This window comes from Montipora capricornis, chromosome 4 (assembly GCF_036669925.1).
Source record: "Montipora capricornis isolate CH-2021 chromosome 4, ASM3666992v2, whole genome shotgun sequence".
Taxonomy (NCBI): Eukaryota; Metazoa; Cnidaria; class Anthozoa; order Scleractinia; family Acroporidae; genus Montipora; species Montipora capricornis.
In genome coordinates this window covers 33,650,972-33,664,545 of record NC_090886.1, presented here as the reverse complement: position 1 = coordinate 33,664,545, position 13,574 = coordinate 33,650,972, and the positions used below count along the sequence as shown (strand labels likewise).

At 37.4% G+C, this 13,574-nt stretch overlaps 1 protein-coding gene across 1 annotated transcript in view; it reads right to left on the bottom strand.

Annotated features, from left to right (window-relative positions):
* Positions 1 to 1,810: 1,810 nt before the first annotated feature.
* The window catches only part of LOC138045968 (A-kinase anchor protein 10, mitochondrial-like), a 23,615-nt gene continuing 11,851 nt past the window's right edge, over positions 1,811 to 13,574 (bottom strand). Inside the window, exons 6-12 of the mRNA XM_068892620.1 lie at positions 12,436 to 12,559; positions 9,562 to 9,704; positions 8,744 to 8,888; positions 6,876 to 7,114; positions 6,033 to 6,121; positions 5,139 to 5,191; positions 1,811 to 3,220 (exon numbers count right to left, since the gene is read on the bottom strand). Coding sequence (XP_068748721.1) covers positions 3,146 to 3,220; positions 5,139 to 5,191; positions 6,033 to 6,121; positions 6,876 to 7,114; positions 8,744 to 8,888; positions 9,562 to 9,704; positions 12,436 to 12,559 — 868 coding nt within the window. The 3' untranslated portion in view covers positions 1,811 to 3,145. The remainder of the gene's footprint in view (positions 3,221 to 5,138; positions 5,192 to 6,032; positions 6,122 to 6,875; positions 7,115 to 8,743; positions 8,889 to 9,561; positions 9,705 to 12,435; positions 12,560 to 13,574) is intronic.

The window sequence follows — 13,574 nt, the reverse complement described above, 5'->3', positions numbered from 1 at the left end:
ACCATTACTCTTAATGCAACAGGCGGCACTAAAACGATTAAGACAAATTGAAACTTCGCTCATTACATTCGCAGCTTTGCTCTTCACTTAGAGTCCTTTGGTACCGTGATTGTATAGTCAAGAGATAGGAAACTTCTGCTCGCTCCCGCAGCCAATCAGATTGCTGGATTTTCAGGATATCACTTCATGTTCTCGTAAGAGGCCCGTCTAAGAAAGCCCAAAACATTGTCACGACAAAATCACAACAAATGCTATGTAAAGAAAAAAAAAACTTGTTTATTTTCAATGTTTATGTTCATTAAAAAGACTCTGCAAATCATCCAGTACAAAAAAGAGCAGTTTTCAACTGAGTAACGAAACTAATTGTTTGTTAATTGCCCAATCAATAAAGGCAAAGACAATTATATAAACAAGCCGTGAGCATAACGCAAAACGAATAAATGAGAAAGCCACTATTTGTCTTGGTTTTTCCTCTCACTGGCTAAAAATATGGCACGAGATATTTCGTCTAGGTAACCACATGATTTCGAGTGCAATTTGCAATAAATAGCCACGATGAATTATTTTAAAGACGAACAAAATTTGTGATCTTTGAAAAAAATGACACATGCTTATTTATTCCAAGTAGCACAAGAAAAATGATTACTTATTAATAATAGCCATGAAAATTTTCGAGATGGTTAAGCAGAGCAACGCATGCCTATCAATACGCGTATCACGCAATAATGCGAAAATTGCGCCATCCACGGCTCGCATTTGATTGGCTATCTCTGAGTCTCTTTGCTCACTGACCAAGCAGAGTGCTTGGTTTGTTACTTGTTTTTGCACTTGGGTGTTACCTGAAAACTGCATTTCTCTTAGCAAATCAGATTGGAGAATTTTGTCAATGCATAGAGCAGTTTTCAAATGACTGTCGAAGGAAAATACGCGATGCAATTGCTACGCTTAGTGATTGGTTTAAAAACCTCGCGCCAGTTTATCAACCAATGCTTTGAGCAAGTTACATGGAATTGCTACGAATTTGGATTGGTTCGTTGCCTTGTTTGTTGTGATTGGTCGAAGTAATTACTTTGGTATTTGTTTTACGGCACTTAATTGAAAACCGCTCTATTATTCAGCCAATTACAAAGCGGAGCAATGGAAAACCTTCCCAAACGTGAAATTACTTTCAACGCTCAATTGAAGATCTCATCCCCCGAGGTACTAAATTCCTACAACTGTTTAAAGAGAGGAAAAAAGGCAATTTACCCTTACTCCGGATAATTAAATTTTCCGCAAAGTATGAATTTTGTACAACTAAAACACCGTTAACTGCCAATCTGTGGATTGACATGAACCAAACGTTCACCGTTGTTCTACAACCGTGAAAATCTTGAATATTTTTCCTTTCTTCTCTACTACGCAACTTGTTTGCAAAATATTTACAAGATAACTTTGATTTATCGGCGGGCAACAAAATGCATGTGAGGTATTTATATACGCGTATAGAAATTTCTAAGTTTCCATTGTAATCAGCAATTTCGACAATTTTACGAAAATATGCATACGCTTTTAACAAAATGTATTTGTGTGGGCTGGGTCACCTATTGTAGGTCCTAAGATATTTACGCTTTCCAATTTTAAGACATTCCAGTGAAACCTAGAGTAAGCAATAACACCCATGACCAATGTTTCAATCCCCTTTGGACGTAATTTAAAAAAAAACGTTCGGTAGAGGGCTTGTGTGACATTTGGAATGGAAAATGCCCAAAACAACGAAAAAAGTTTTTATATTGCGATATGGTAACCAATTTACATGCTTAGTTCTTTCCTCTTCTATTTATTCCATATGCTACTAAACTCAAATAACTCCTTCGTTTCATTTCCTCTTGAATGCTAGCCTGCGTAGCTAGCGGGAAAACACAACACGCATCCCTCGATTGCGAGTGGGCCGCGAGCGGCATGGTGATGAGTAGTTTATTGCGGCTTTGCCGTTTCGCACCCACTTGCACGGAGATAGCATAATTTCTGCCGGCAGAATTTTCACCAGAGTGAGCGAGTTCGGGGAGAGCATTTTGCAGGCAGAATAAGGCGAATAAGGCAATTTTGAGCAGAATTTGAGCAGAATAACAGAAAATCAGTAGCAGTAATGCTAGGAATAACATTAGTAAGAAAAACTGAAAAATAAAGTGAAAAAATGAAAAATACCTCGTGATTAACATGATTGTTAGCCAAAACGAAATTACATGATTCCATCACATACTTCGAAGTCGGCGGCATTACAAAATGAATATCTAATCAGTATTAGCGGTTAGGCCTAGGCTCCTTTCCATGCAAATATATGGCCCAAAGGCCGAAAACTATGAGAGAGGACGCAGCTCTTTACAACCTCTAATTTCATTGGACCCTTTAAGACACAGCTCTATTGTTTTTAGGGTTAGAGTCCATCGTTGATTGGTTGGTTGTTTTGGCCCATTGTTTTCTGAGCCAATTCCGAGAGCCGTTGTAATAGCTGCGTACTGACCCAAAATTTTGGGGGGGCACTGAGCAACCATCGGTTTACTCGCGCCTATTTAAAAGTCCCACGAGAAAATACCCGCCAGTTACGCAGGCTACTTGAATCCTTGCGCGATAGTCACGCAAGCCAGGGAAGGCACGTAGCCTGCGACTGACTACCGTATTTACTCGATTAAACGCCGCGGCGTTTATTATATTTTGAGCGTGTCCGATGCGACGTTTATTTAACTTAAGGGCTTACATTTCTTAAATCACTGACGACAATTACGGTAGATCATTTGTAAATGTTATTTAAAACAGAAACACGTTAAAAGTTTCAATGTCTCGCATTTTTGCTGAATAGAATCGTTAATTGACTGGCTCGTGATCAACGTTCAGAGTATTAAATGTGTACTTGATTCTTTTTCTCACAATCCTCGAGTGAACGTCGCATTCTTCTGATTTGGTGCGGCGTTAATTGGTATTTTTCCTTTCATCTGCGGAGTTTATTCGAGTAAATACGGTACGCCTTTTGAAGACTGTGTTCGTTTCCATCATCAAACTAGTTAAGTCAAACGGTTGAAATAACTATTCTTCAGTCTACTGAGCAGCTCTTCTGTTTTCTACCCTCGACTAAGCTATACCTACTGTTCTATCGTGACATTCTTTATCAAGACGACGCCTGTTCATTCTTGACGTCTTCAATAATCATTTTGGCAATTTTCCATGCCATTTCTTCCTTTGCCTGGAAGAGAGAGAAACTGGTGTAAAAGAAATCAAGGTGAAACACGCATAAAGATAGTAAAAAGGATTCTAAATGGATCACTTTACAGTGACCGGGGATAGTACCAATTTTTTTCTTCCCAATAAATTTTATCTTTACCATAAATACTAATGTATTTAATCTAGCTACAACCATGGTCATTCGGTAATTCGGGAGTCTTTGATTTCTACAATTAAAAAAAGATAATTTTCCAATAATTTGAAAACCATTTAATAAATTCCATAATGGGACATTTGTTGATATTATTCTTTGTAAAATGTTCTGCAAGGAAAGAGTCTTTCTGGTTCCAACTCAGCTATCTTAGGTTTGTAAGTTAAATGATGGTAAATGAGTTCTTACTTTCTCTTAAAGACACAGTGCCACGCCCCTTTCAATCCCACTTCAGTGTTTAAAAATCATTAAAAACGACAGTCTATCACAGACCGAAAATAATGCCTTACTTTCTTTACCAAGAACAATATTACTTCACTTGAAGAGAACTTCCACTCAGACAAAAAAACTTACTTTAAACCACTGGAAATAATGTTCACGATCAAATTTGTTTACACTTTGAAATCCAAAGAAAGGGTTTGCATCTTAAAAATATTAATTTCAGATCCAATTATTTTTGTTTTTCAAATTCACTGGGCACCAGCATCTTGGATAATAGTGACGTATTACCGTTGCCCTGGCGTTACTTTACAAATGCTCTCTGTGTCACAACGATAGGGAAACTGTAACACAACAAAATTATTCAAGATGGCAACACCTGGGAATTTTAAAAGAGAAAACAAGCAATTCTGACCGTCATATATTTCTGAGGCAGTGTGGCCGAGTGGTTAAGGCGCCTGCCTTGAGATCTACAGATCCCAGGTTCAAGGCTCGTCCAGACCATCAGTTGAATTTGATCCTAGTAGTCCCTGGTTCAACTTCTCCCCCACACTTGTAAATAGCCAATTGGTTTTGTGTACGGCCAGTTGGGATTCTTAAAAGTTGTTGTCCTACTGCTTCACGATAAATTTCGTTTCATTTGCCCTGAATCCCCGGGGAGGGGAGGGGGGGGGACTCCCATATAAAAAGAACGGGGGTGGTCGTCTTACCTTTTAGGGGTTACAAAAGCGGGTTTTGGTACCTCTAAGGGTGTTCAGCCTTAAAAGGTCCACAACAGGAGCTTTAACCGTACCTTTTAGGGTATTAAGCCGAAAAATCATGACAGGAGACATTTGATAATTAACTATTTATAACTAACTACTTTTTAAAACCCATTTTAAGTGTTAATTTATAATTTCACATGTGAAATGGCAACTTTTCCTACAGTTTCAAGAAAAACCCTGCGTCTTATGAACGTAATTAAAAATTGCCACCCATGATATTAATAGCTAATCAAATGATGCACCCACGGAATTAGGGAATAATTTCACTTGCGTTTTGTCCAAAATCAAATAAAATACCTCGCCTAAAGGCGAGAGAAATTATTTGATTTTGAACAAAATGTGCGTGAAATTATTCCTTAACTTCACTCATCACCATTTGATTACCCATACTTATTTCCTGGGAATGCCTAAGTGGGAGAATTCACTCTGCAAACCTGTTTAGATTCTGAAATGCAAAATCTAGCCCTGGGGTTCTTGACATTTGCAATACCACACAAATTAAATTGGAAGACTTGACAAGAGGTTAAGGACAATAATAACTTATGGTGTCATAGGGGTGGACAGAGATGGGATTAAAATTTGAAAAAAAAATTAATGTGACAAGTATTGTAAGTACCTGAATGCAAATTATTACTGGTACATGTAACTGTATTTTCCAACGATAACAAAATATCAAAAGGTTTATACTGACTAGTAATTCTGTAATTGATAATAATTATTCTTTACAGCAACAAATGTGTTTGTACCTTATCTTCTACTCCTGACACCAGTTTCTTCATGGCTTTCCCCAGTTTAGCAGCTGTATATGAACAAACTTTTTTACGTACCATAAAATTATACAATAAATGCCTGAGGATTAATTTTATTACAATTTTGTAGCTTGGGGAGAAGTCATTGTACATTTATCAGGAACAACGTCTATTAGAGAATTCAGAAATGTGTCTATTCTTACATGGGAGATCTTCAGTTGGTAACATTTGAATACAATCTGGATACAATTTATAAATTATAAATGGGAAAAGTACTCTATAATATATAAACCGAAAATGGCAACGCTAAACCACAGAAATGTTCTAGTGTTGAGTTGCAGGCATTCCAAATAATTCCTGTTGAATAGCATAATCACCTGATAACAGGTGCATATATATATATACATATAAAACTCTTTAATAATTCATGACGGGAAAATTATTAATCATCATCTGTATATCTGATACAGATTTCTCTTCATTTACATAAACATTTCTTTTCCCTGTTAAAATGTCTTGAATTACCAAACTATACATAACTTGCGTACAATAATTATTAACGCTTAAATGCTGATGTTTGAACAAGTCATATACAAGAAACGAGTCAGATCTGTATCACACGAGAGTGTGAGATACCGATTTGCTGCTCATGTTGCATGTATTACAATAACATAATATAGATGCACCATTTACACAATTTTAGAGGACTGCGCACATATTTGATGTTCTTAGCCATTTGTTATTTGTAACTGATTTAAATATATGACTCCAGCAGCTCTGCTAAATATTGTATTAAAATACATTTTCAGTTTCAGTTTCAGTTTCAGCTTCAGCTTCAGTTTCATATGTTAGCTAAAGTGAAATCTGTTTAGAGTAAAGAGTTTAAAGTACCTGTGGAGAGTCCATTGTCCCTGTCTGGGTCTGGTTCAAAAATTGGCTCAAAAATTCCAAATTCATTGACTTTTCCAAGTGACAATGGTCTGTAAAGAAATCAGAATAAAATTAACTTCTCATACAACAAAACTGCAGAGGGTAGCAGTGATAGTTAAAAACATTTGCCTATCTAACCAGCATGGACCAGCTTTGGTGGACATCACATATGTCCACTTTGAGGAAAATAAAATTAGAATCAGGGACACAAACAAATGAGCCAAAATTTTAAAGATGGGTACACATTTGGAAACATTATTGACAGGTTTTGCAAGATTTTAAGAAATGAACCCTAAAAAAACACTTTTATGTTTTCGTCAGCTAAGTTCCAGACATTTGTGTCGATGATGACTTCTTTTTGATACTTCAACTCTAGCACCTAGCCTGGGGGAGGGTTGGAGCATATCACACCTTTAAGCTGTATAATCCCTTGCCCCCCTCCCCCCCCCCAAAAAAAAAACAAAACAAAACAAAACAAAAACAAAACATAAATGACACACTTGATACAAACACATTAAATCACACATTAAACCAGGGCATATTACCATGGTAACATTACATGAAAACAAAAGCTGCTCAACATATACAACATCTTGAAGTATTGTCACAATAGAGCTTTTTCACTCACATGACCAGCAGCCATATTGGAGTACTGAAACAAAAGAAAGCATTTGAGTTCAATTCCAGGAGGATTAGTTTGGTTCACTATCATGGCTGCCATTTCTTTGTTTTGGAACACCAACATGGCCGCCGTGACGTCATGTGAAAACACTCTTTTCTACTCTCAGTGTTGTTTATTCTTACCCGGCATTTGGCCTCTGCCAAATTGCATCTGGGTTTTGTGCGAGGTCAGGATCAGATCCAAGACTCGACCTCATGAGACGACTTTTCTCGCTTATTTGAGAAGCTGAGCCTCTTACATCATCTGTGCTACTGCCAGAGGCAGAGAGTTCATTTGAGGACTGCCGCTCACTGACTGAATTCAGCAGCTCAGTGAGGTACTTAAAATAAACCTCACTTTGCAGGAAACTTGGGAATAATACCTAAAAGTACATTTAAAAAAATGATTTTAGCACTACATTTGGCAACTACATGGAATAGGCCCATTTCTGAGTTCATGTCTGCCTCCTTGTCAAAGCAAGTCTAAGTGTGAAGTTTTTGTGATGGCAATTAATTCTACTTTGCACATGACTGAAAACTAATTTTCATAAGAAAAACTGAACTTACAAGGTAGACTCACTTCGAAGAGGAGGCAGACATGAACTTGGAAATGGCCTATTCGACTCGTGTGTTAGGTAGTTTGGACACTGTTTTCTTTCAAACATCACCCCACCTTGTTGGGGAATCAGTGTTTTTCATGCAGTCTACATTACAAAAACGCTAGATTTGAAAAAAAATTTAAAACTTACATAAATTTTCTTAACCTACCACTACAACTTTAGGTGAGACATATTTAGAATATTGTAAGCTTTGTCTGCAGTTTCCACAAAAATGGTTTGAGAGGTATTCCCTACTAGCAGAGTCTCGTTTCTTCTGCATTTGCTGGGCTGAGAAGTAAAGGAAAATAGACCTCTGCCATGGGTGGAAACTCCTTGTGTTAAGCATGTCGGCGGTTGCTTAGTGACCAATTCCTCAAGTGATACTTCATGTTGTGTGGGCTCACTTACTGGTAACAACTGTGGAATTACTGTAAAGGAATGCGCGGGACACAGCAGGCTCAAGTCACAGTCAGCAAACCTAATGGGGCATGTGGTTTGACGAGTCCCACCCAAGGTTGTGGATGGCGGTTAGATGAATGTGAGTTTTGACCCATGGCAGTAGCAGGGATTGTCAGCCAAAGAAAAGAAACACCCGCTAGCAGGCAGAGAGAGGTACAAAATGACTTCTTATTTAGGTTAAATTTGCTTTCAATTTGTTTTTAAGCTTGTCTTAGTCATTCTTGCCCGAATGAACAATAATAAGAATTATTATTATTATTAGTATTATTATTATTATTAACCCTAGCTATTACATTGTAGGAATTTCCTTCCTGGTACCAGCATTGGTTTTTTTTCTAAAAGGTTATTATAGCCATCTTGGAGTGATAAAAAGAGTTTAAGCAGTGCTTAACAAAACTTAAATTGGCTAATTCTAATCTAGTATATATTATTAATAATTGTTGTTCATTGTCAAAAACAGTGTCCACAAGGAAAGAGGCAAAGGACAAAAAGCATCTATATACTTGAAAAAAACTTTTATTCTTGAAAATTCTAGAGGTAAATTTATTGCTGAAAAACACAGTCTATGATACTTGACAAACCCAGGTACATGTACACTTGTATCCAAAATGGATGATCTAAGAAGGCCACTGTTGACTGGCTTGCATATAGAGTAACGAAGCAGGACAAGGATCACTTGTAAACACAACATTAAATTTTAATCAGTCAGAGTGGCTAATGGTGAACATGGACAACAACACATGCCACAAGGCACCATGGGCACTATACATAAATTATCATATTTTATCAACAGCCAGGGTTATTTCCATGAGATGACATTGCATACTAATTTTAACATACATGTATTAAGTCAATGAATTGGCTTTGGTAATGAGCCACAGGTTATTAGGTATGCAGGAAGGAACACTAACAAGCTTTTTTTTAACAAAATGAAAAATTCTTAAGACAAAAGACCTCCTCAAGCAGACAAAGGACAAGTTCCATGGGAGAAGAGAAGCAGTCTGACAATGGTCCACCTTCACGACAGATGCTGTTCTCTATTTCAATTCTTGTAGCATCATCAACACCAAGAGGAAGACTTGCTTGCATAGAAAAGTATCTAAAACAAAAATCAGTACACCTGGTCTTAAATCGATGTGGGTGAAACTTGTCACCTGTTTAGAAGTAACAGAGGTCACCCAGTGGCCCAGGTGTTCAAAAGGAGGATTTAACACTATCCACCGGATAAGTCACTATCCCTTGCAAGCCTGCAAATAAGCACCGGTCATCGGACATTTGTCCGGTAAATTTGTGGTTTTTGAGTGTACTCAAAATCGTGCGATTACCTAAAACTGATCATGCAGTGAAATTGGATTCTCTCCCTCTCCTAAGGGAAGGTGACTCTTTGGTAGGAGGGAGGGGGAAGGGGAGGGGAGGTCATTTCCAAGTGCATCACAAGTGAGGGCTAAGTGGATAAGCCATCCAAGGCCGTCTGAAAATGTTTTTACAACGACAACAAAGTAATATATCAGCATTATCATTTGGTTGGGTGCAGGCTACTTCCAAGATGCTCCCCTGCAAATGGTCTCTATCTAACACCACTGTAGGCAGTTCTTCTGGCAGGCAATCCGAGTTGATTTACTGGAGGGAAAACGCCACAAATATCCTCATTCAAAATTCATTCCCATGCTTGAATGTGACAAGTGGACTTTCTGGGCTCCATGTAGCTTTCACCTTCCCAAATTAAAACCACCAAATTAATAAAAGATTAGAGATGTTTCACAGCTGCTTACTTGTCATAAATAATCATAGCATCATCCAAGGCATTCTCTGCATTGTATTTCCTGGTTTCCAGCTGAGATTTTACATGACACTGAAAGTTATCAGCTGTCAACCAGAATTCCAACATGTGCTGCACACCCTCCCGCTCCAAATGCTGAAAAAGTTGAAATTTATAGTATCATCACATATTAATGTATTTGACACCCACACATGGTAAAATAACGATGTACCACGTACAGTACAGAGAAAACCAATAATTATTACTGGCACCTTTGAATCATGAATGAGATGATACAGTGCATTGTCGAAGCTTCAACACACAGAAGAACAAGGTCATAGAAGGGAAACAATAATTATCATATAATAGATATTACTTCCGGTACATTCTATACATCAAAGTTATAATTAAATGTAACACAAAGAGTCCCTAGCCTTTAAATGTTGATCAAAATTAGAGACATAAATATCATTATCAAATTCTTTCATTTAATTACTTCCCTGTACCATGCTTAGTGATAATGGGAATAAAATGTTAGAGACTTAATGGCTCATGATACAATTCGTTGTTAGGCATCTGTTTGCACAAAGTTCTGCCTGGTTTAAAACCTGATCTGGCAACAGGCCATTTTCGAATTCTCACGGCTGGACTGGATCTAGCATAAAATGGAGGCTAATGTGGGCAAATCTTTTCACACACAAAAAAATTTGCCAGCATTAGCCTCTATTTCATGCTAGATCTAGTCCTGTCGTGAGAATTCAAAAATGGTCTATAAATTAAAGTTAATTTTGTTCTTTCAAGGTCCACAATAAACAGAGAATTTACATTTTTTTAAGGAGGCTCAGAGGGGTTTCCCACAAGAAACAGTATGTTTCCAATGGAAAGGACTACCACTGCCAATCCTTTCATTAGGAAAACGTTTTGATATTTTGTCTAATACTATTGCATTGCTAACTCACTTTTTTTATAATCAGAATTAAAGCATGATAATTGAGTTTAGTGACTCTGATCCAACTTAAGACACATTGACGATAATTTCCCAGTCACAGTTGGAAATTAAACGTTTCATATCATGGGTGACAAATTACCCCTTAATTTAGGCGCGAAATTTCAGCGTTAATTTATAATTTCACATGTGAAATTACAAAATTGCCATGGTAACATCTCTTGTATCTCGATAAGAGCCAAGATGGCGTCTAGATTTAAGACAGTGACCATTGAAGAAGTTACGAAATTAAAAGAAGCGGCAGAAAATTTAAATACGTGAAAGAGCACAATTAACTGAGTGAGAGTTTTTGTGAAGTGGTGTGACGAAAATAGCCTTGAGAAAAACCTGGAGATGATTCTTCCCGAGCAGTTGGATAAAGTACTCGAGCGATTTTACAATTACGGTTGTGAGCGTAATTTGTCACCCTCGACATTAAAAGGTAATCAAATGGTTTTCTTGTGAAATTAGGAAATAATTTCACTTGCGTTTTGTCAAAATTCTGATAATTTTGACAAAACGCCTGTGAAATTATTTCCTAATTTCACTCGTCGCCATTTGATTACACATACTAACAAAATTTATGTAGAGTTTTTGTGATTTTAGATCATGTTTTTTTTTCTAGTCACCTATATCAATTCATCAGCTGATGCCAGCTCCTTTATACTTACCATAATTTGCCATTTATACATTTCTAATGCCAGCTAATAATTTATTACTGGCATTTACATTTACCTAAAAAAAGCAGAGCGATCTGTATCTAAAGACAGGTCATCTGCTTCTAGTCAAAGACTACAAAACCTGGGATACTGACAGACCTGTACTACAGTTACAAGTCTTGTAATCCTCTAAAACTAGGTGGTTTGGTTGAATTTTACTAGAAATTGAGGTGGTGAAAAAGTCTCCTTAAAATGATTCCCTAGAAATGGGACATAGATTTCCAATAAAACTTCATACACTGTTGTGACATGTCAAGACAATGACAAAAATGTAATAAAAAAGGGGGGTCACCATGCTCGTTTCCATGGTACAACGCTGACTGAAGAACCACATGAGCATGGGTATAGGCTACGTACCGCTAACCCCTACTGCTCTTAGAAGATAACCGTACCTGTAGCCAATCTGTTTCGCTCTTTGTTCCTACAATCGGCGACAAAATTAGTTGAGACAGTTGCCAACAGAGCACACTGGCAACTACACATTCATTGTTTGCAAAGAAAACTTGTCCATCAAGTATGTTTCCGGGATACCCCTCCCTCCCCCACCCTAATCAATGTTGTACCGCTGTTGACAGAAAAAAACACAACATTGTCCCGGGGGTGCGGGGGAAGGGGCCATTTTCGCAGCAAGCTTGAAATTGACTCTAAAGGATAAGAGTGTCTCAACAATTTTGACGCCCATTGTAACTTTGTTAAATTGTACTTAACTGCATAATTTAACTATATAAAATGCCTTCAGTCAGCAACTCTTTTTTTGGACCTGAAAACAACACTCAAGAAAAATTTAACATGTCCGACAGGTAGAGTGGCCTCTGGGAATCTACAGGAGACTATTAATTTCTTGTCTGATTTTTCCATGTCACTGAGACATCTTTTGAGAGCTGCTGACTGAAATTTTTAACAACATGGATTTTAAAAGGACATTTTATAATCAATGTTCTAGGATGCTACCATAATGTCAAAATGGATGCCTCATCATCTTCCAATTCCAATCTACATGTAACATTTTTTGCTATGTAGCATACTGGCTCCAGTTGTTCCAGTTACTATCCACAAGATAAATCACTATCCATTGGAAAACATACTTGCTTTTGCTATGACTTATCCACTAGAAGTGATTTACCAGGCGGATAGCAGACTATTCATCGCTACGTTTGAACAACTGGCACTCGCTCTAACTCACCTCCATGAAGTAAAACATGGCATTTTCATTGTACATTATATCAGATAGGAAGACTTTTCCACTTGTCAAGATATCAATTTGATGTTTAAAATAGAAAGAACTGCCAAGGAATGTAGGAAAATACCTGAAGAAAGAAATGAATGGGTAAATTTCTCTGGTTATTACAAAATTCGGGAAGGACAAGTTAGTAATCAAACAACTGCACAGATGATTCCTTCTGGGAATCATTTATTTCACATGTCTGGAAATATCATTAAATTTTTCCATGGGTGCATGCTTCTGTTATGCTGATGATCAGGTGTACCACCAAAGTGTGAATACAAACACTGACTACAAGATTCCTGGCCAAAACATTGGGAAAACAACCCCTTCTGCTCATCCTTTGGGTAGATTACTTCCAAGTTACATTTCAATTTCCACCCACATCTATAACCTTGCATAGTTTCTCCCCCACCCCCACATCCCCAAACAATGTTGAAGGCCATACATCGTACAACATAGTTTCTGATTTTCGCCCCAAAGGAAGTGTCCCAAATGTTAGGGACAGGATCATAGACCAAATGCATAAATGGCGGCCAAAAAAATATTCTTTTGTTTATGTGCTAATTAGCCTCACTAGCCTCGTTTGCATGGACAAAATACAAAAGAAAATGTTGCTTGAGAGCGAGACTAGTGAGTCTAATTAGCACATAAACAAAAGAATATTTTTTTTGGCCACCATTTATGCATTCGGTCTATTGTATTTCTGAAAGAATGACAAAGATGATAGGAAAATAGAACTTCAAAAGCACAAAAAAGGTGATTTCTAAATTTTAAAGTCAGTTACAGTTGGCCTTTTTACACCAATGTCAGTGTCCCCTATTAAGAACTGGAAATAAAAAGCTTTAAATGGAGCTGTAAATGATGACTTGGGTGACTCTGGGATATCTCTTAATAGCTTTAATCACATATACATGTAACAATTAAAACTATTATAATTTTTTAACCCATTGACTCCCAGTCTGGCCAGTTGAGGCCCGTTTGGACGTCAAAGGGTTAATGGGGACATAGTTTTTGAATTTTCAGTGAGTGATTAACCCATTGACTCCCAGGGATTCCCCACTGACTAGTAAAATTGTCTGGCGTTAGACAGAGGAAAA